The 20,334-nt window shown below is 31.5% G+C and overlaps 1 protein-coding gene and 1 long non-coding RNA gene across 2 annotated transcripts; both read left to right on the forward strand.

The window, feature by feature from the left end:
* LOC148607913 (uncharacterized) lies at positions 1-4,917 on the forward strand. The gene is made up of 3 exons (XR_015915232.1): positions 1-1,022; positions 2,751-2,948; positions 3,532-4,917. It is a non-coding gene; the product is annotated as an uncharacterized LOC148607913 (long non-coding RNA).
* An 8,505-nt stretch (positions 4,918-13,422) lies between these two features.
* Positions 13,423-20,334, forward strand: LOC148607914 (uncharacterized). The gene is made up of 10 exons (XM_088546248.1): positions 13,423-13,678; positions 14,089-14,220; positions 14,544-14,659; positions 15,029-15,140; positions 15,599-15,738; positions 16,039-16,067; positions 16,425-16,618; positions 18,393-18,523; positions 19,220-19,262; positions 19,802-20,334. Exons 1-10 carry the CDS (start codon positions 13,670-13,672, stop codon positions 20,162-20,164), a joined length of 1,269 nt encoding a protein of 422 aa, XP_088402374.1. The 5' UTR covers positions 13,423-13,669; the 3' UTR covers positions 20,165-20,334.

Below are 20,334 nucleotides of genomic sequence, written 5' to 3' on the forward strand. Positions count from 1 at the left end.
CAAAGGTCAATAAATGTAAAACATATAAATAATAAAATTTGGAGTATTCGTTTTTTAAAGTAATAAACATTTTTGATTTGATAAGGAAGCTTTAGCTTTATCTTTCAGTCATTAATTTAAAAAAAGTAACTTTTGGAGAGGAATTATAAATGGAACTTCCCTCGAAATCAGGATCTTGGAATACCAGGTCATTCCGAAAGATTACAGCTATGACAACAACATCATGATTAAAATCATATATTAGTAAATGGGGTCTTTCCGTCGAGAGAAAACATAATGAACTTTCGCGCGTGAAAATGAAAATAATGTAAGTCATAAATGATGTTTCGGAAATGCTGACTCCTGATATTATAGAGGTAAGCATGTTGTCCTTTGTAAAAGTATAGAATTTAATTTAAAAAAAAAACTATTCATAGTTTATCTTAATTCGCAAGTTATTTTATGTCTATCATCAACGTGATACTTCAGTAACTGATCAATAGAATAACAAACAAAAAATTAAACAATGAGAAGACTTTTAGGTAATACTCTCATTAACTATGCAGTTACGTTAAAAAATGTTAAGGTGGAATATCTTTTGTGTTTTGATAAATATTTCCAAACTTGTTTTTAATGATATCTGAAATGTTCTGATGGTTGAGTGGCTGTGAATAGCAACGCATCCAGAAAGGTAATAATGATTTCTGATCAAATATGACGTATGGATCGCGAGTCGCTTCGTATGGGGACTTGTAATTGCATGTGTTGATATGAAGAAGTTTAAGATCTTGACTCCATTGCAATGATAAGTATTAAAATATTTTTTCTTTCTAAATCATTATTTTAGTATGTTGATCGCGCGGCTAATATCCATGAAATAGTCTATTATAGTAATGTTGAAACCTGTATTTGTGTTTGTGCAATATTCAGCTAACTTATTTTTGATTTTATATAAATATAATCGACGCTGTAATGCTACGGAACCAAATTTAAAAATGGAAGGAAATGTTTGCTTCAAGACGACAATAATCGTATTGATTATGGTAAGTGATTCATAATCCATTCAGTTAAAAAAATAAACTTTACATTCAACAGTAACATGATTAGATTCTTTTGTAAGATCGTGACAGATGCTCAAAACTAAATTATTAATTCCAAATGGAAATCCTTCACGTGTTTGATAAAATAAAAGTCTTTAACAATCGATACGAATGTGATTGTTCTTCTCTTTGATATAACAATAATTATTTATTCAAATGAGCTATTATCCATGTCCACGTGTTGCTAACGGTATAGTGTCTACCTTGTACTTTTTTGTCAGATTTGCATTACAAAAATACAAGGAACAGACCTCACGATCAAAGTGCTCAATTCTACATGTGACAGTACAGCATATCCAAACTGTAATACGTTTTTTAAAATGATTTGTCCAAATCCACCATCGTTAGTAATCGTAGCTCATAAGTATTGAAATGTATTTTTTATTTGACGAATCTTTAAATTAATGCTAGTAAGCAATCTTCTTTAAAAAAAATTCCTATTACATATAACTTTCTATGAAATTCCCCATTTAATGCTTATAGTTTTACTTGTTTATAAGGTATGGTTAAATTTGCACTTTTTTTGCAAAACAAAAGGTTTAAATGAACAATAAAACCATGACTGACTGAGAATTTTTTGAGAATATTATTATTTTGTGATTTCATGTTTTGAAATTCGATCTACATATTGTTTTTAATCAATTAATCATGATTATTAAACAATACAAGTCAATTTGAACAAGGCATATGAGCAAATGTTGCATTTGGACCAACTTATATATGTTCTATCTTTATACGAGTATGCACTATACTAAATTCAATCGATCCATATAAGTGCCTCGAAGAAGCAGATTTTAGCGCATCAAAAATTTTGATGAAATTTGCAGCTGGAAACACCCATACTTAAATAAGTGATAAGGTAATTTTGGGGAAATTTTAAAAGGTATTTCATGTATATTATGAATTGCCGTGGCTGTATGCCTGAACAATATATCATCGTAATTCTAACTGACACAAAAAGTTAGCACTGTATCACTTGATCACTTTACTATTGTCAGAGGACAAAGAATTGACAGAAACAATTGTCAAGTATATATATAACAAAAAAAAACCAATAAATTTATACGAATTAAACAAACTGACATAAAAAGGAGCGAAAAAAGGATTACCGACTAACCGTCACGCGTATATTGCACATATTACCTACATAAATGTATAATTTATAAGTAGGGACAATATTCTAAACTGGTAGATGAACATTAATACTTGACTGCTTTTCAGTAATTTCCGTAACATTAATAACGCTTTTAATGGTAGCCACTTAGATAAAAATGATGTAATTTCAGAATTACCCTACTCAGTAAAAATGATATACATTATGAAAAAAATACATATTTTAGGAGACAAAATTATATTATCAAGAGTACTTTCATACTTAACTTGTTCATAAACACACAATATGTTAAACTGGTACACAGTAATATATCAAACGTTTATATATGTCATTAAAAACTTAGTTAACAGCACTAGACTTGCCACAATCCAATACACCTCTCTAATCTTACCTTCATATCAAACATATTGTATCTTATTAACTCGCTTATATTTAAATGTTCTAATCATAAAAAAAGACTTAAACACAATTTAATCGTTTTCTAAAGTTAATTTTCTAGAAAAACCCTTATGATTCTTTTCCATCTTGATAAATGATCTGATCATGTGTATTTTCAGACAATATTGTTACTACAACATACCAAATTCCACTAACACCACCGACAGTTTGTAAGGGTTCAATTGACTATTCTATCAACACAGCTGCCACTAATACACCCAAAACGTTGTATTCTACGTCGTTACAGAAAATACGGACATCGTTGAAACCTGGCGGTATAAAAAAAAACAACTTTATTATCGAGATCACGTGCACATGTAAGATAACGTTTATCTATTTTTTCTTGTTTATTTTTAAATTACTCGCATGAGAATAATTACTACAGTATGCATGGATGCCGCATGCGAAATACACAAGTTGCATACACAATGTTAACAGCGAACATAATTACATTTAAAATTTAGCAAATAAACAATGTACCTGCGGTAAAAAAAAACATAAACCAAAATCGTTAGTGACATCAGGTGTTTGTAGAAATGGAACTATCATGTGCAAGTGAGTTAATTTCAAAAGACATAATGTGTATTCCAAAACGATGTTGAGTTAGATTGAATATGTATTGTCTCATCTGTGAAAAAGGAGTCCTTATTGGTACAGTATCTGAACCGATCCGTGTAACAAAAATTGCGATCGGTCATCGATCACTGATCAGTTTCCGGTCAGTCATCGACCCGTCAAACCGATCCATTTAAATGGTGATCGCATCACATGATCACGGAGTGGTCAATGTATTTTACGGTTTTTGTTGTTTTCTTTGTCAATTGTACGGATATTCATATAATGTAATAGATTTAAACATCAATTTATACTTTTATTTTACATTTTTTTTATTTAAACCAGATATTACGTCATTTAACATGACAAAACTGCAATCAGATCGGTCACCGGTCATCGATCCGTCAGCTATCAATCAGTCAACGGTCATCGATCTGTCAAATCGTTATGCGGATCTGTTCAAGGACTGTAAATCAAATTGTGATGACGACATGAAATCGTATGTAAATATAATACGAACAACAACTGAATACCTGTAAAAGAAACAACTGGACAGTATCCTTGCCCACCTTGGAATGTCCGTTTACAAATTATTTGCACGACAGTAACAAATCTATATATCTTGAACACGTATTTACATTTACGACCAAACAATCATGTGCTAATATATGTTTTAGAATATCTCTTATTTTTTTTAAAGATGAAAAAATATTAATATGTACAAAAAAATATTGATGATATATTTGACTTTTAATTTAAGGGTATGACTACAGTGGAGTATAAATCCAGTTTCAAATTGAGTGGCCTTAAATCATTGGCTTCGTAGTCGGCACAATACTTGTTGTTATGTGTGTTTTTGTTATTGATTTCATTGTATATAAAAGGGGAAATAGTTTTAACTTTGAATGATGAATTTCACAATAGTATGATTTTGTGTATCTTTAAGATAATTAGATAGCGGCAGAAAAACAACCGAAGTGTCAGCAGTCGGATAATTCAAACACGTCAAAATCCCAAAAGGACGATCGATCTGGATACACAGTATAGCCAAACAAATGATAAAATCAAACGTAAATCATAAAGATTAGACAAACAAAGATTAATCAAGGGAACCAATATCCTAACGGAATTCAACAGAATGTAATCCAGGAACAAACACCAGACATTGAAACAGACACATCCAACAAAGAACGTGAAATAACCAAAATAGTATGTACAAAGTTACAAAATTAAATGAACAATTCGGATTTCATTAGAAGCAACTCCGCGACACGTGCAAAACGTTTCAAACACCATTGACAGTAGGACATACCATTTCATTATTAACTAATATTCATATTGTAAGCGTAGTAGATAACTAGGAAATATATAACTACTACGATCATTATATAAGAAAAATATAGTTTTCTTATTACTTGAATAGAATTATACGCAGTTTAAATATTCAACTTGATTTATCTGGCTTTACCTTTATATGGCATTTAATAAACTGCCATCAAAGGGTTGATGAATGCAAAATGATGCACATATCACGTTCGGCTAATTTGATTCATTTTGAATACAAAAACTGACATTGATACATGTGATTCCCTAATTTTTGTCAAAAATAATCTTATGAGAAAAAACTCACAATAGTAAAGTTGAAAGATCCATAATACCTGTTTTTTATTTGAATTTGTCGCAGTTGTCGGAAAAAAATGTAAAAGTCTCGCCATATTAAAAGGCATTTTTTGTGAAGTGTAGTTGTTATTTGGTTAACCCTTAATTTTTGTCAGGAATTTTCAAGCAAGGACAACTTTTCTCCAGAAAATTCGGAGGTAAAACATTCATTCGTGCTATACATTACGCAATCCAATGTTAAGTTTTAACAGCATGCAAAACAAGGGGAAAAGAAATACGATATTACGCTTAAGCATTTTTTTTAAACCTTAAGGATGTTCGCTGCTCTGTATAAGTATAACAAGGATTTCGGAGGTTTGTGAATTTATCAAAGACATTTCATGCTAGAACAGTATGAATGGAAAATAATGGGTCAGTGTGTTCATTTTTCAGACGTACGAATTCAAAAAATTATTACCTTAGATTAGTCAAAAATTAACCTATTTCAAAATATCGAAGAAATTACAAGAAATTCAAATAAAATTTCAAGTTAACTTTTACGAAATCATTAACAGAGAAGAGACGTCACTGGGCAAAACAAATTATAAGCTATGAAATGAATAAAACAACTGGAGTCTAATAATCTGACAAATGGTCTGAACAAAAGCAGCAAACATCCTGAATTTTTTTTTCCTTAACATAGGAAAAAAAAATAACTTGTGTTATTGAATGCAAAAAAATGGAGAAGAATATCCCTCATCGAAAATAATAAGTATTGCAACAATTTAAACAATTCCATTGTTACTTAAAATGTTTGCATTTTGTGCTTATTTATGCATTATTGCCATGCTATCCTTATGTTCTATTGCACATTTTAACCAAAGAAATGCATGAAGTGATTATATAATTTAATGACAAATCATACTATTTGATAAATATGGTTAATTTTATTCAAAAAATAACTTCTTAAATACCAAACTGAATCATATATATCACTATTATCTTAACTATTTAATCAACATGCATATTCCAGGCACTTTTATCACTACATATCAGTAGTTACCAAGTTCATGTCAAAAAATGTCACCTGAACGAAATCATGAATTTGAAGGCACTTTCGTTTTGAGTTTTCTACACACATTTTACATGAAATATAACAAAATATTTGCATTATTTTATGAATCGTTTGAAAGTTTGAGGAACCGATTTAACGAGCAATCAAGGGAACTAGCTATGACAAAGAGTCAATTACAAGAACTGAAAACTTCTAACGAAGGAATGATGACAAAAAATGAATTATCAGGATGATAAACGCTAACTACAAAAGAACAAAATGCAGGGTTTTAAAGAATAAGTTGAAACATAAAAGGAATAATATAATGTATATTGAAGACGACAAAGACCAGACTGGAAAACAGACATACACAACAAAGAGCATAAAGTAACTAAAATCATACATACAAAGTAACACAAGCAAATGAGCAACTCTGACTCCACTAAAGAACTGGGAGCATCAATTAATGTATCCAAGATGTTATAAATGATCTACAAACATCGACAATGAGCAAACATCCAAACTATAGGGTTTTATCAGAAAAATCATGGAAAGGTTACGTGTATTGGAAGAAAGATGACTAAATTTGTTTTCTTAAATGTGAATTATTTCAATTTTGGTCGGGCGAATTGCATCAAATGACAGTGTAATCACTCATAAGTGTGTGTTTAAAATGTGTCGTGCCTTACTTATGGAATCGTGTTAGTAAATCACTTTTTAAAACTGTAAAATTGCCTGATGTTGTTTAATGCAATACCATTCATATTATTTTCCCACAATAAGATGAAACTTAAAAAAACTTGTGAAAAATGCTCACTAAATAGCTACACCAACTCCCCCTTTTTGAAAACATGCATTTTTTTTCACGCAAATATTTTGTTGGATTAAAATCTTAAAAAAGAGGGTGTACAACGGTTAATCTGTTACTACCAATTTTAAATGCTTTTGGTGTGACTCGATCGTTGAATATATCCACGATCTCCCACACTGGATGCGAGCATGCTACTTTGAGATCACCAAATCGGTTCCGCCTATGGCACATTTCGAGCTTCAATCATGCAGTACTATGTAAGAATGAATCAAACTAATAGGTGATGATATCAATTTTACCTGTTATTACCTATAATGACATGCTGGTAATGAAAAGACTTGATATATCTTACAAAGACCCCTGAATATGTATCAAAGGTGGAAGATGTAAATAAGATATACCTCCAAAATGAAAACATTTTCACAGAAACATTGAACAAGCATGCTCCAATAAAAAGGAGAAAACCAAGAAAAATAAATAAAAAAAATAACATTATGAACAGAGATCTACTCAAGGCCTTTTACACATAATATATGCTATATACTCAATACACAAAAAAACCAGAATTTCCAAAAACATGGGAAAAATAGCGAAAACAACAGTTTCTGGTTAACAAAATAAAGAAAAAAGGCTTTTTAGAAGGATGTACAGGTTGTGCAAAAATAGTGACTTTTGGTGTTCTACCAATCCATTTTCTTCAAAAAGTGTAATTTTGGTGATAATAAGTCTGTTTTACAAGAAAAGAAAAGTATTGTTAATGACACAATTAAAGTTAATAACATTTTTGATTATTTGTTTCGACTGTTGCAACAAAAGATGGTGCAGTTGTGATTTGCAATTAATCCACTCACCCTAGTATTGTTAATATTTAGTCAGAAAGAGAAAATTTGTGCACTTTTGATTTTGAAAAGGTTGGTGAAAATGATCTTAATAATTTTTGTTTGTCTAATATGGATAAAAAGGCCTCAGATTAAAATGGCATATAATATAAGATTAGAACAATTGTGAAATTTTACCTCATGTTACAAAGGATGAGGTTATATAAGGCTCTGTCGCGCCTACTAGAACAAATGAAATTATCTCCCTTTTGTGAATTCAAAACTGCTTCATTTTTTTTTAATTCAAAGCAATTGGTTTTGTCTTTGCTTGTGTTCGAGTTCGAATGAGTAATGTTCGACCTTATTTAATATATCATTTACTTGGTAATCTGTCTGCCCCGAACTTTATATTACAATGGTTCATACTGCATTTTAACTAATATAAAGAGACCTTAAATGAATTGTATAATATAATTTCGGATTATTTAGGCTTTGATTTAGAAAAAGTTTTATCGCATACATTTTTGTTACAAAATGCACTGATTGGCTAACCCAGTATTAAAAACAATATCTTAATTTACAATTTCTGTACTATTCTTATATCTGTATCGTGTTGATGCTACATATAAGTTGCATGTCTCTAATGAATGAGTATTATTTGCCAATGAGACGTGGAATTATTCACATTTAATCTGTATTTAACTCTATCCCTAACATGCCAATGGTAACATATGAAAACATATGTTTTCCTGAAAACTGTACGTGAAACACTATATTTCTTAATGGGTAATGTTTCATTGTCTAAATTAATACACTGTGATACTCGTGTGCTTTTCTTCAATGTTTCTGACGGAACAGGTCATGCTAATCTTCCGGAGTACCAAATGTCATTCCCATTTTTGGTTTGTTTTTTAGTTCATATTGCAATTGCTTTAGTGTTTCGTGTGATGTCCTATTTTCCTTATTTGTATTTTTGATATAGAATTGTGTTCTATCCTTTCCACTAAATTATGTTTCATGTTCAGGACAAGTATTTGGATATTAATGTATCTTAATCGACCAAATATTGATGTATGGGTATATTTTCTCATATTTTAAATATCATCTTGAATAAAGATACTTAAGAATTTTAATGTAAAAATGCTCTACTTGATTTGAAGGTAATTGATCTAGATAATAAAATCTATATTTCATATAGATTACAAAGGGAATTTTCACTTTTTTGCAAGCATTTGCGACAAACTGGAATTTAGATTTTTTAATTTAATTTATATTAAGAGCAGTTACTTGCATGCCTTTATATTTCATACAGATAATTGGGGTACCCGAACTTTTTTTTGAAACTCAAATTCCAATAACATTTCTATAAAATATTTTCGCCTTAAAATCTTCCTACAAAAGATGCATTTACAATTAACATCATTAATTTTATGTTACAAAATAATAAGTAAAACAAACTTAAAATATAACCGAAACAAATTATATCACACCGTTTCAAGCGCTAATACTTTATTGAAAATATTTATGTGTACAGCGCCTAAAATTAACGACAATCCCGTTTTCCTTTGGATGACGTACTATATTTGGATGTTATTAATGAGTCCAGAGTCCGTTCTTCACAATATTACCTGTGATCGAAGGCAATATTTGAATTCCGGTATATATGAGTCAGCAAGTCGATATCTCATAGATAAGTTATAACGGCCGTTAACCCATAGAAAACGGGAAATCTTGTATCCATACTGTTCGGTAAAGGTTATTATATTTTAGTAAATTCATGCAAGTCCCTTCTATATATGAATAAATATGCACATATATTTGTTTGTAACGCAGTAAAATGTTTGATTTACATCAAGACACTGTACAAAATAGGTTTTATTGAATGCTTTGGTATACACTTCGAGTCAAAAGTCTCATGATTGTTTGTTCCTGTCGTATATATTTATTATCATGTTATAGAAGACTGAGTGCCATTGTCAGTATTACAAAATACAAAAAATTGCATCATTATATCTCGGACAAACAAACGCAAATGAGCATCTCGGATTCCACTAAAAACTGTGAGCATGGACTAGGTGCACCGGTAGGGTAAGCGTCCTCTGCTTTTCAAGAAATACCCGCCGTGTTCCTAAAGTCAAGTCCGGGGTAGACAAACGAGGAAAGGATAACTATGACCCGTTGAATAAATCAGTTTTCGTGGTGCAGATGGATACACCATAACGATCCGCGAGTTCATGATAACGACCATAAAACTTCTGTAGTGATGACTTAAATCTTGTAGCAACATAATCCTGTTCCGGAAGCCTATTTGTTAGAGTTCTAGCGCAATACAAAAAGTTGGCGTAGTTTCGGCAAGCTCTGGCATAAGTTGTAATATGAACACTACATACGTTTCTTTGGAAAACAGACAAAAGTTGCATGTTTAAAGTTATTATTGTGTTTCCAATTATTATCAATCCATCTGTTATTGATTATAATGAAAATTATCGATATCCCTTTGATCTTGCCAGTAGAGTGAGAATAAAATTATCGCTAGTTTCTATGCCCCACGTGACATACAAACAACAGCGTAGGAATATTTGACGACCCAAATAACCGTCTGTTTGTTTACTGCTTATAAAATAATGGCTAATTTGTGGCAATATTTTCTAGTCGACAATGGAAAATGATTAAATACAGTAATTTACCCAATTAGAAAGAGTAAATCCCCACATTATTCCACAATTTTTGAACGCGACTTGTCATAGTTAACCGATTTTTTTTTCAAAAAAATGTGTATCACAGCTGCACAACACACGTGACGTCACGTATCACGTCGCTGAAAAATTGCCCCGAAAGGAAATTTTGCAACACTTATAAAACATACATATATATTTAGGTCAAGAAAACTGAAAATAAAAGAAAACTCATACTTTACGATTCAGCAAAATAGCGACAAACAGATTATTAAATATCTTTTTTCAACTCGCGGGAGTTTCTCAATGCTTATCTCGAGTTAAGCATGAGAAACTCCCTCTCGTTGGAAAAATATCAAATAATCTAACATTAATATTCAATGAGTAGCATAGCCGTAAATTGTAAACCTTCCGGAGCTCGTGAGTTCACCACCTGTTTTAAATGGTTTATGCTGTTTCTGAGGTAAACATAGACGGATGGCTGTATCCACCTATGTTGTACATATATATGAATTATGCAATACAAACGAAACTAACATGTGTAATGTATTGTTCATTGAGTGGTTAAGTTAGGTAAAACGGCGCTTCACATGCAATATCTCAAAAGCCATAAATAATATAACAGAGCATTGGAGATTCTGTAATCTTAAGTAACCATATGCATGACAGTGTTTGAAAAAATAAATATATAATTGTTTCCTGGTCTATAAGTAGATATTCTAAAAATTGGGTTTACTCTTTAGAAACAGATTGGACGACTTTTTCTTTACTTATTTTCCCTTTTCTCACGTTAAAGGAAGCACGTACATTTGATAGGGACTTGTGTATTTTTACTGAAAAGAAACAGTGATGTCATTTTGTTTCTTTATTCAGATATAAAAGACAGAGAAAAAAGAATATCGAAGTAGCAAATGACGATATGTTAATTAGTAATACACATATAGAACAAAACTGTACACCGGTTAGTCCTTTCAATATTAGGCGTATCAAAAAGACCAGGTAAACTACACAAATTCTACGCATATTTGTAATTATAAACCTCAGACTACTATGTCTCGATGCTATGGAATCAACCAGTTTTTTTTCTGCAAATGAGAGTACATCTATACTTATTAAAGAAAACAAACATGTCTAGTGACAGAAAAAAAAAAACAGTAAAAAGAAAGGAGAAAAGATACAATATGCAAGTAACAGTAATGAAAAGCATCATCAGGAAATTCCCCCTTGGTGACTAAGGGCAACTTAAAAAAAAGGTTGAAGTCAAAATGCAAGTTCTGACAAGTTGAATCCACGGGGACAAGTACGGAAAACGAAAAGGGTACAGAAGTGTAAAAATTCCTATCCAGCTTTAAAAAAATCACACAGATGGGGTCAATATACATGTACATAATCTAGGGAAAATTATAGAAAGAAGGCGAAAATGAAAACAAAGTCATTAAATAATTAATTAATTGAGATGACAAGTGAGGCGTTTCAAAACGAAATCGATCAAGTATTCTTGGACGGAGCATATGAGAAACATTCAAAAAGAAAAAAAAAACATAAGAAATCTTAAAAAAGGACCGGACAACAGGTAATTCCTGATATAAATACCAAAACTAAAGTCCCGGATGGCGGTTTATATCAAAATTAAAATTAAATTAACAGGCAATAAATGGCAATGTAAGCGTCTTGACTAAGTGAATATCGACAAGTTAGACCTTTAGGTAGCGACAAATGAGCAAACATAGGAATGAAAATAGACAGCCGGTCGCCTGGACAAATAGTACAATCAACACAATATTTTAAATAATCCGAAAAGCCATTTAAAAGGCCTAAAAATAACTTTAATGTTAAACGGTCAAGCAGCAAAACGATTTTACGATTGTCATGTTGTTAACAATCCATTCAAATTATGTAACAAGCATATACGGTTATTTAGTTTTATATCTCTCTGGTGTTTAAATTATGTAACAAGCATGTAGAATAACAATGCTTTCATATATAATTATTTCATCTTTTTCATAAAACTAGTAACAGAAACCGGAGACAAAAAATGAAGTCATTTGCGATACTCGTGGTGAGCTATTTTTTATGTTTATTGCAAGAGTAATCAAGGGAACTAAGGTTATAGCGGTAATCAAAAGAATATAATCCAGGGACAAAGACCAGACATGGAAAACAGACACATACAACAAAGAACATAAAGTAACTAAAATCATACATACAAAGTAACAAAAGTAAATGAGCAACTCGGATTCCACTAAAAAATGGGAGCATGGACCGGGTGCACCGGTAGGGTAAGCGTCCTCTGCTTTTCTAGAAATACCTGCCGAGTTGCTCATAAAAAGTCAAGTCCGGGTAGACAAACGAGGAAAGGAGAACTATGACCCGTTGAATACATCAGATTTCATGGTGCAGATGGATACATCATAACGACCCACGAGTTCATGATGACGACCATAAAACTTCTGTAGTGATAACTTCAATCTTGTAGCAACATAACCCTGTTCCAGAAGCCTATTTGTTAGAGTTCTAGCGCGATACAAAAAGTCTGCGTAGTTTCGGCAAGCTCTGGCATAACGTATGAGTTGTGATATGAACACTCCATACGCAGGAGCCGAAGGGATGTTGCCACAGATGAAAGGAAAGTTAACAATTCTGAATGAAAAGTCATCACGTTTGTCGTAAAGTTTGGTCAATAGTTTTCCTTTACCATCGATTTCTAAGTGTAGGTCAAAATATGAGGCTGACTTTACAGAGTCTGTAGTATCCTTTATCTCAAGTTCTTATGGGTAGATGCGATGTATCAAATCCCCGAAATTAGGATTGTTTAAAGATAATACGTCATCTACATAGCGGAAACTGAAATTGAAGGATCTAGCCAAACGATATTCTTTCTTTCTGATCAGATCAGCTATAAAGTCAGCCTCATAAGAGTGAAGGGATAGGTCAGCAAGTAAAGGAGCACAATTTGTTTCCCATCGGAATGTCGACCGTTTGTTGAAAAACATGTCCACCAAGGAACATAGGTCAGTGTATTGTGTATATAACGATTTTACGATACAATAGAAATACAATGTATTTGCATTTAATTTATCAGAAATAACTTAAATGCGCATAACAAATTAGCATGTTTTAAATCGATATACATCACGCTTATTATTACCTCACAAAAGGCATCAATAAATATAGAATAAATGAATGAACAGATTGGAAATATTTGCCTATTTTATATTAGCACATTTCTAATTCGATAAGGAAGTATTTACCTTTATCTTTCAGTCAATATGCATAAGTCACTTTTTAGAAGAATTGTAAATGATATAGTCGAACAATTTTAACTTTCGTTGAAATCAGGACATATGAATACCAGATTAGAATGAAAGATTAAAGCCATGACAACATTATTGTAGTATACAAGCATTTGTAAATATGAATGATCTATCAGCCTAGAGATTCATGATGAACTGTCGTACATACAAGTCGTAAAGCATATGAAAGTAATGCATGTCTTAAATTGGCTGGTAAACCTTTGTCGTCTGCTATGGAACAGGTAAGTTTAAAACAAAATAGAAAATGCTTGAAAATAATGAAACAAAACTAATCTAAATTTTTGGATTTATTCACGTCTGTAATCAACGTTATACTTATCAATTGATCAATAGAACAACGGCAAAACATGACAAATCAGCAGTCATAACGTTGTTACTCTGCAACCGATAAAATCAATATTACGTTGGGTTTGTTTGGCTCCTTGTAGTTAGGTTTAACTGCATGTATGAAAATTTAGAAATTTCAATCTTGAATACATTGCAAGTATAAATACGGAAAACATTTGTCCATTAGAATTTAATAATTTTGGAGAATTATCAAGTGAGTATGTTATTTGGGACGAAATCATTAACTGATAAATTTTAAGATGATAATGTTATCTGCTGCATTATGTTTTGCTTTATTATACAGAATTGCAGCAACATTATTCATCTAGTCTTTTCAACGCATATAGTATCAACTCGACGTTGCCATAAAATGAATATAAAATACAAAATGGAAGGACATTTTTGTTTCAAATTGACAATGATCCTAATAAGTGTGGTAAGTGAGTTGTTATGATTTATTCAGTTTACAAAATCATCTGAACGCTAAACAGCAAGACGACTGATTTTGTATTTTTTTTTTCATCCTGATATTAAGTGCAAAAAAAAATTCAAACTTCTTTGCTTTATTTCTTTAAAAAAACATTTTGCACTTTGTTCAATCTTGTTGTTGTCCAAATCAAATCCTAGTTGAAAATAAAGGATAATTGTAAACGTATTCTTGCAAAAAAAATCACAAGAATAAAAATTTGAACACTTACGCTTTATACATGTTGTTGACTTTACGGTACAGTTTCAACTCGATATTAAATTTCACTCTAGATCTGCATGAAAGAAGTACAAGGAACGGACCTGACTATCAAAGTGTTGAACTCTACATGTACGGCATTTTCCAACTGCAACAAGTTTTTAATGTTAATTTGCCCGAAACCACCACCGTTAGTATCCGTATCTTAAGGTTGATGATACATAATGTTATGACAGTAGTATCAGCCTTCATCTACACGTTTCTTATAGGTTACATATTTGTGTAAATGTGCAATGAAAACTTATTATATGAAGACTTGAATTATTGTTAAAAAACATTGATTGTTTTTTTTTTCTATAAAAAATATAGGGTAGCATTATGAAATACCCTGAAAACTTTGTCTGGCATATTATTGTAATATTTTCTGTATAAAAATTTGATCAACATAAAATTATTGATTATGCTATTTAACTAAACAAACAAAACACGCACAATAACTTTATATCAGATTGACCAAATGTAACATTGGAATCTACAACTTCATGGTTAATTTGAATAGATTATGCAGGAAACCAAGCAATTTCGATTTATGCCTTGAAGAAGCAGATTCTATCGGAAGCATCAGGATGAAATTTGGAGCGGGAAATACCCAAACTTACATAAATACAGAGGTAATGTGATGCATGAGATTTTCTTTTGGACATTAAATAACTTGAGATCAGCCTTGATAAAAACATTTAAGGCCAGGTTTATACAGAAAAAAACCCAGGTTTTTGTAGATCACCAGGATTGATAAAATTGCTAAGTAACAGGGTAAATATATTAGTTCCAAGAATCGTTTTGATGTCTTCGTCAATGCATTTACTGTAGTGTTTTTGTTTGATTTTGAAATGGTGTAAAGGATAGTCTGCAATTTGTTTAATTAGCCGTTGCATTTCCGTTCTGGGCGATTCATATGTTGCAGCCAATTGTATTAAATAAAATGTTTACTAGTTACATGAATATATGTACATATATTCAATAATCGATCACTCTTATAGTCACAGCCACACTCAAAATCTCCTTTTTATAAAAATGAATAATAAATAAAACATCTTTTTGACATTGTTTGTGTACTTTTTGTTTAAAGACCACTAACCTTGATAATACGTACGTTGCCTTATTCAAACCGAATGACAACGACAAAGACTTCTTGACTATTATTTGCCAGTTGAGAGCAACAAAGTCAAACGGTAAAATAACCATACAGTACACAGGAGCAAATTACAGGTATATCATTATCACGAAGTTTTACATGATCATTCATTCTTTTGTTTCACTTATGTGTAGCTCGTTGATTTTCGGAGGTCTAGACCCGTACAAAATGTCTGTAAAGTATATACGTAATTGCAGTGTTATTATTATTTCACTGTAAACAACACATATGTCTAATTAAAGTTGAGTAGAAAAAAGATTATTCGATCCAGAGTTAAATGAAAAACTTGATGTCTTCAATGTAAGTAGATGAATGAAGGAAAATGCCCAAAGTGCATATCAATGTATACCTAAAATATATAACTTATATTTCAGGCTAACCTTATTGATATCGGAGAATGCAAGTAAGTCAGAATAAAAACTAATTTGAAAAAAAATGCTTATCTAATAAACAAAGAATCAGTTCTAAACAGGAACATATTGGTATAAGGCAAATTGTTTATCAAAATAAAAGTTCATTCTGTGCTCAAAAAGACTTTCTAAAGCTGTGACGGAGAAGGGCGTGATACCAGCAATACGATTTTAAATAAACGTACTCCATGGCAGCTGCATATCAAACGTACTGCTTCCAATTACCAACATCCTTAATACATTCTGTAAAAATTAACACTCAAATGCATCAGTTCAAGTTTTACCAGGAATAAACTCTTATTTTCATGTTTATAACATCTCAATATATGATATGATTATGTAATTTGTAGACAAAACTCTTACGGCAACATACAAAGCTCCAGAAACAACGACAAATGTTTTAAGGGTTTCAACGGATTATTCCAGAGCATTTAGTAAAAAATCTTCTGAAACGTTGTATTCTACGAATCTCATGAAAATAATTTCAACCTCACAATCCGTGGTTACACCAACAAATGTACTTTCGAGCTCACGTCGTGTACAGGTAAGTTTAGCTTTATATTAATTATTTATTTGTATCTTAAATCTTACTGTATTATCTTTGATTCTTTATAAATGTTGCATATTTTGGTATGCAAAAGGAACCTAAATGAGGCTTAAGACAATAATTCGATTTATACTTATGATAGAAATTATTGGTGCACCACCCCTTTTCCTCCCAATCAAATTGCTTCAAGACAAAATACTGATTTGAAAGTAAAGGAGCATCAACATTTTTAGACGGCCAACAGGAAAAAAAAAACTATGTGTAGACAACTGAATAAGATAAACGTATACATGAAAACTTATTTTTATATAGATAGCAATATTTCATCGAATGTTCCCAATGTAATAAATGTCAATAATTTACACTGTGAAATGAATTCGGTAATTTCACTCTCGGACTTTATCCCGCCAAAATGTCACAACTTTGAAATCATTCCGCCGTTCACAAAAGTTGAAATTTATGTTGAAAATAGCTACGAATAATCAAGTAAATCTATATAATTAATAACATAATCAAACGATTATCGTGAATAACCCAAATATGACCACTCGTGCCAAGAACGCAGTAAGATTAAATCGTACGCGGAACATGTTCCGCATACTCGTTAAATCTAGGCGTTCATCGACACTCATGATCATATTTGGGTTATTCACTTCTTCCAATTAATTATCCTATTAATAAAACATTTGCGGTATGAAATTAAAAGAAAACAAAGTGACACTGGGTGTCCTATGACATATGTCACATTGAATGTGAGTTACATCCAAATAGGATCAAGCTAGGTGGGTTCCCAATCCAATAGAATTCGAATATATATCTTGTCTCATTTGTTAGATAACTTGATACCGGTCAATACATTTGGTAGTGTCGATATGATCACTAAGGCTAGGAATAACCTTATCAAGTAGACTTTTGGACAATGTCATCGTTTCATCTTCAAGGGTAATGTACAGTTCATATGCACGACAATACTGGACGGTGACCAAGGGAAACAAGGTTATAGCGGTAATCAAAAGAATGTAATACAGGGACGAAGACCAGACATGGAAAACAGACATGCACTTTAAAGAACATAAAGTAACTAAAACCATACATACAAAGTAACAAAAGCAAACGATCAATTCGACTCCACTAAAAACTTAGAGTATTGACCAGGTGCGCCGATAGGGTAAGCGTTCTCTGTACTTTTAGAAACACCCGTCAGCTTTCTTATAAAAAGTCTAGTCCTGGGTAGACGAAAGAGAAAACTATGACACGTTAAACAAATCAGTTTTCATGGTGCAGATGGATACACCATAACGATCCACGAGTTTATGATGACGACTATAAAACTTCTGTAGTGATGACCTCAATCTTGTAACAACAAAACCCTGTTCCAGAAGCCTATTTGTTAGAGATCTAGCGCGTTACAAAATATCTGTGTAGTTTCGGAAAGCTCTCGCATAACGTATGAGTTGTGATATAAACACTCCATACGCAAGTGCTGAATGGATGTTGCCACCAATGAATGGAAAGTTGACAATTCTGAATAAAAAGTCATTACGTTTGTCGTAAAATTTGGTCAATAGTTTTTCTTTACCATCGATTCTTAAGTGTAGGTCAGGATATGAGGCTGACTTCACCTTCACTATGACGTTGCCCGAAAATGTAGGCCGTGATGACACCGGTTCCACTATTGTAATATTTAAAATCATTATAAAAACAAACAAAAACAAATATTAATTTGCAAAATTAATCTTTTAAGATAATCTTGATTGACCCTCAATTGTAGTTTACAAATAAAGTATCATTTAAACCCAGTTCTGAAGAACATACTAGAGGAACTTTGATTATTGGCTGCACAGTCGGTGGCACGCTTATTGTTACTTGCGTTCTTGTACTTGGCTTCTTTCTATACAAAAAGTAAGTTTTGTTTTAGGTTTTCATTATTATTGTCAAGATATTTTATCTTATTCATATAATTATTTTACGGATTTACGCCCTATTGCTTAAATTGCATAGTTAAAGTTTGTGCTGTTCAAATTTCTAGTTTTTGTTCTCCCAGTACGGGATGTTATAGACATACATCAATTGGTTTAAAGCAATTGAAATTTATCCCCCTTTATTAAGTTCTGTCAATCTGTTTCTTCTGACAGTATCAACATATTATTGTCGAAGATGCAATTTAAGGAGGTAGACCTAGGGTAAGGGACATAACTCTTAAAAATCATCGGAACGATTGTATTCAGCATTTTACATCAGCCTTATGTAAGCATCTAATTAACTTGGATTCATTTTATTCTGCTTCAAACGACTGTAAGAGGCTTTATTGAAATTGAATATGATACAAACATATCACTGATTTCAAGAGCTATGTCCCTTACCGTAGGTCTACCTCCTTAAGCTTTTTACCGTTTAAAAGATAATCACCAATCGGTAATGGCAAATGATCCATAATTGATGATATAATGTTAATTTGATTCTTTCGCAATTAGTGAAATGGCAAATGTCTTGGAATAATCATTATAATCTTATTTTATTTGTAATGGGTTGCGATTGAATTAATTCGACCATATCTTTAAGTATGCTAGTCATTTGAGTAATGCATTATTTTTACAGGAATTCCAAAGCTAGTTCGACAGTTTCCCCTGGGGATTCTGAGGTAAATATATAGATAGCCATGTTAATGTTAATCTTAATTATCTTAAAACATACTTTAACTGATACAATGTAATGCAAAAAATCAATGGATAACCTTGAGTACAATTAATGCACTGTAGATATTAGAAAAAAATGCATTTTTACTATATTCGTTCACATTTTGAGTTTATTGATAAGTTATTAACGATGTTCTAGGGCATATTTCTCACATATGTGTTACATGTAATGATTACGAAAATGAATTCAATATAATTAATCAATGAGAATAAATAAGAAAACGGTAAAATTTGAAAATCCCCAATAAATATACAGAACAATATAGCAAGTATATATATCATCTTTCTAACTATTTAATCAACCTGCATGTTCATGTTAAAAGTATGTTCACTACATACCTGGAGTAACCTTGAGAAATAATATTTAAAGTTCCTATAAAAATTGATACAATAACTCTAAACACATTGATATTACGTATTGTCTTCCCTAAGTACTTGTTTTGTGAGTTTTGTGAGATATAACAAAATAGTTTATTTGTTTTAGAATACACTAGAAAGCTTAAAGAACAAAATTATCGGACTTTCGGGGGAATTAGAAAAAACAAAGAATAAATTAAGGGAACAGGAAGGCATAAACGGAGAAATTATTGATAAAATAAAACACCAGGAAGAAAAACTAGTGGAGAAAAAGAACAAAATAAGCGACTTAAAGAGCAAAGTAAAAAAGAAAAAGAACAAAATAAAAGATATGAAAGAAGATATGAAATACAATTACGTGAACATCAGTGACATCCACGGTATAATAGATGATCTAGAAATCACGTCAACAAGCGAAGACCCGAACCAGAGACGAACGTCGTTGGAGACAATTATTAGCAAGTTAAGGACATTGGAAAGAAACTTGTAATCTTTTTAAAATCTTAAACATTGAGACTAGTTTTTTTTCGAATTGTATTGACACTAGTTGTACTTTAAATAATATTTCTTTGCAAGACTTTATCCATTTCTGTTTATTTCGTTTATAACATATGCATTGATAATTCGAAATAGTAACTGAAATAAACTGAATACTTTACA

Source organism: Perna viridis, chromosome 9, assembly GCF_037379345.1.
Source record: "Perna viridis isolate PV_CMFRI_1.1 ecotype Kerala chromosome 9, ASM3737934v1, whole genome shotgun sequence".
Classification (NCBI taxonomy): Eukaryota; Metazoa; Mollusca; class Bivalvia; order Mytilida; family Mytilidae; genus Perna; species Perna viridis.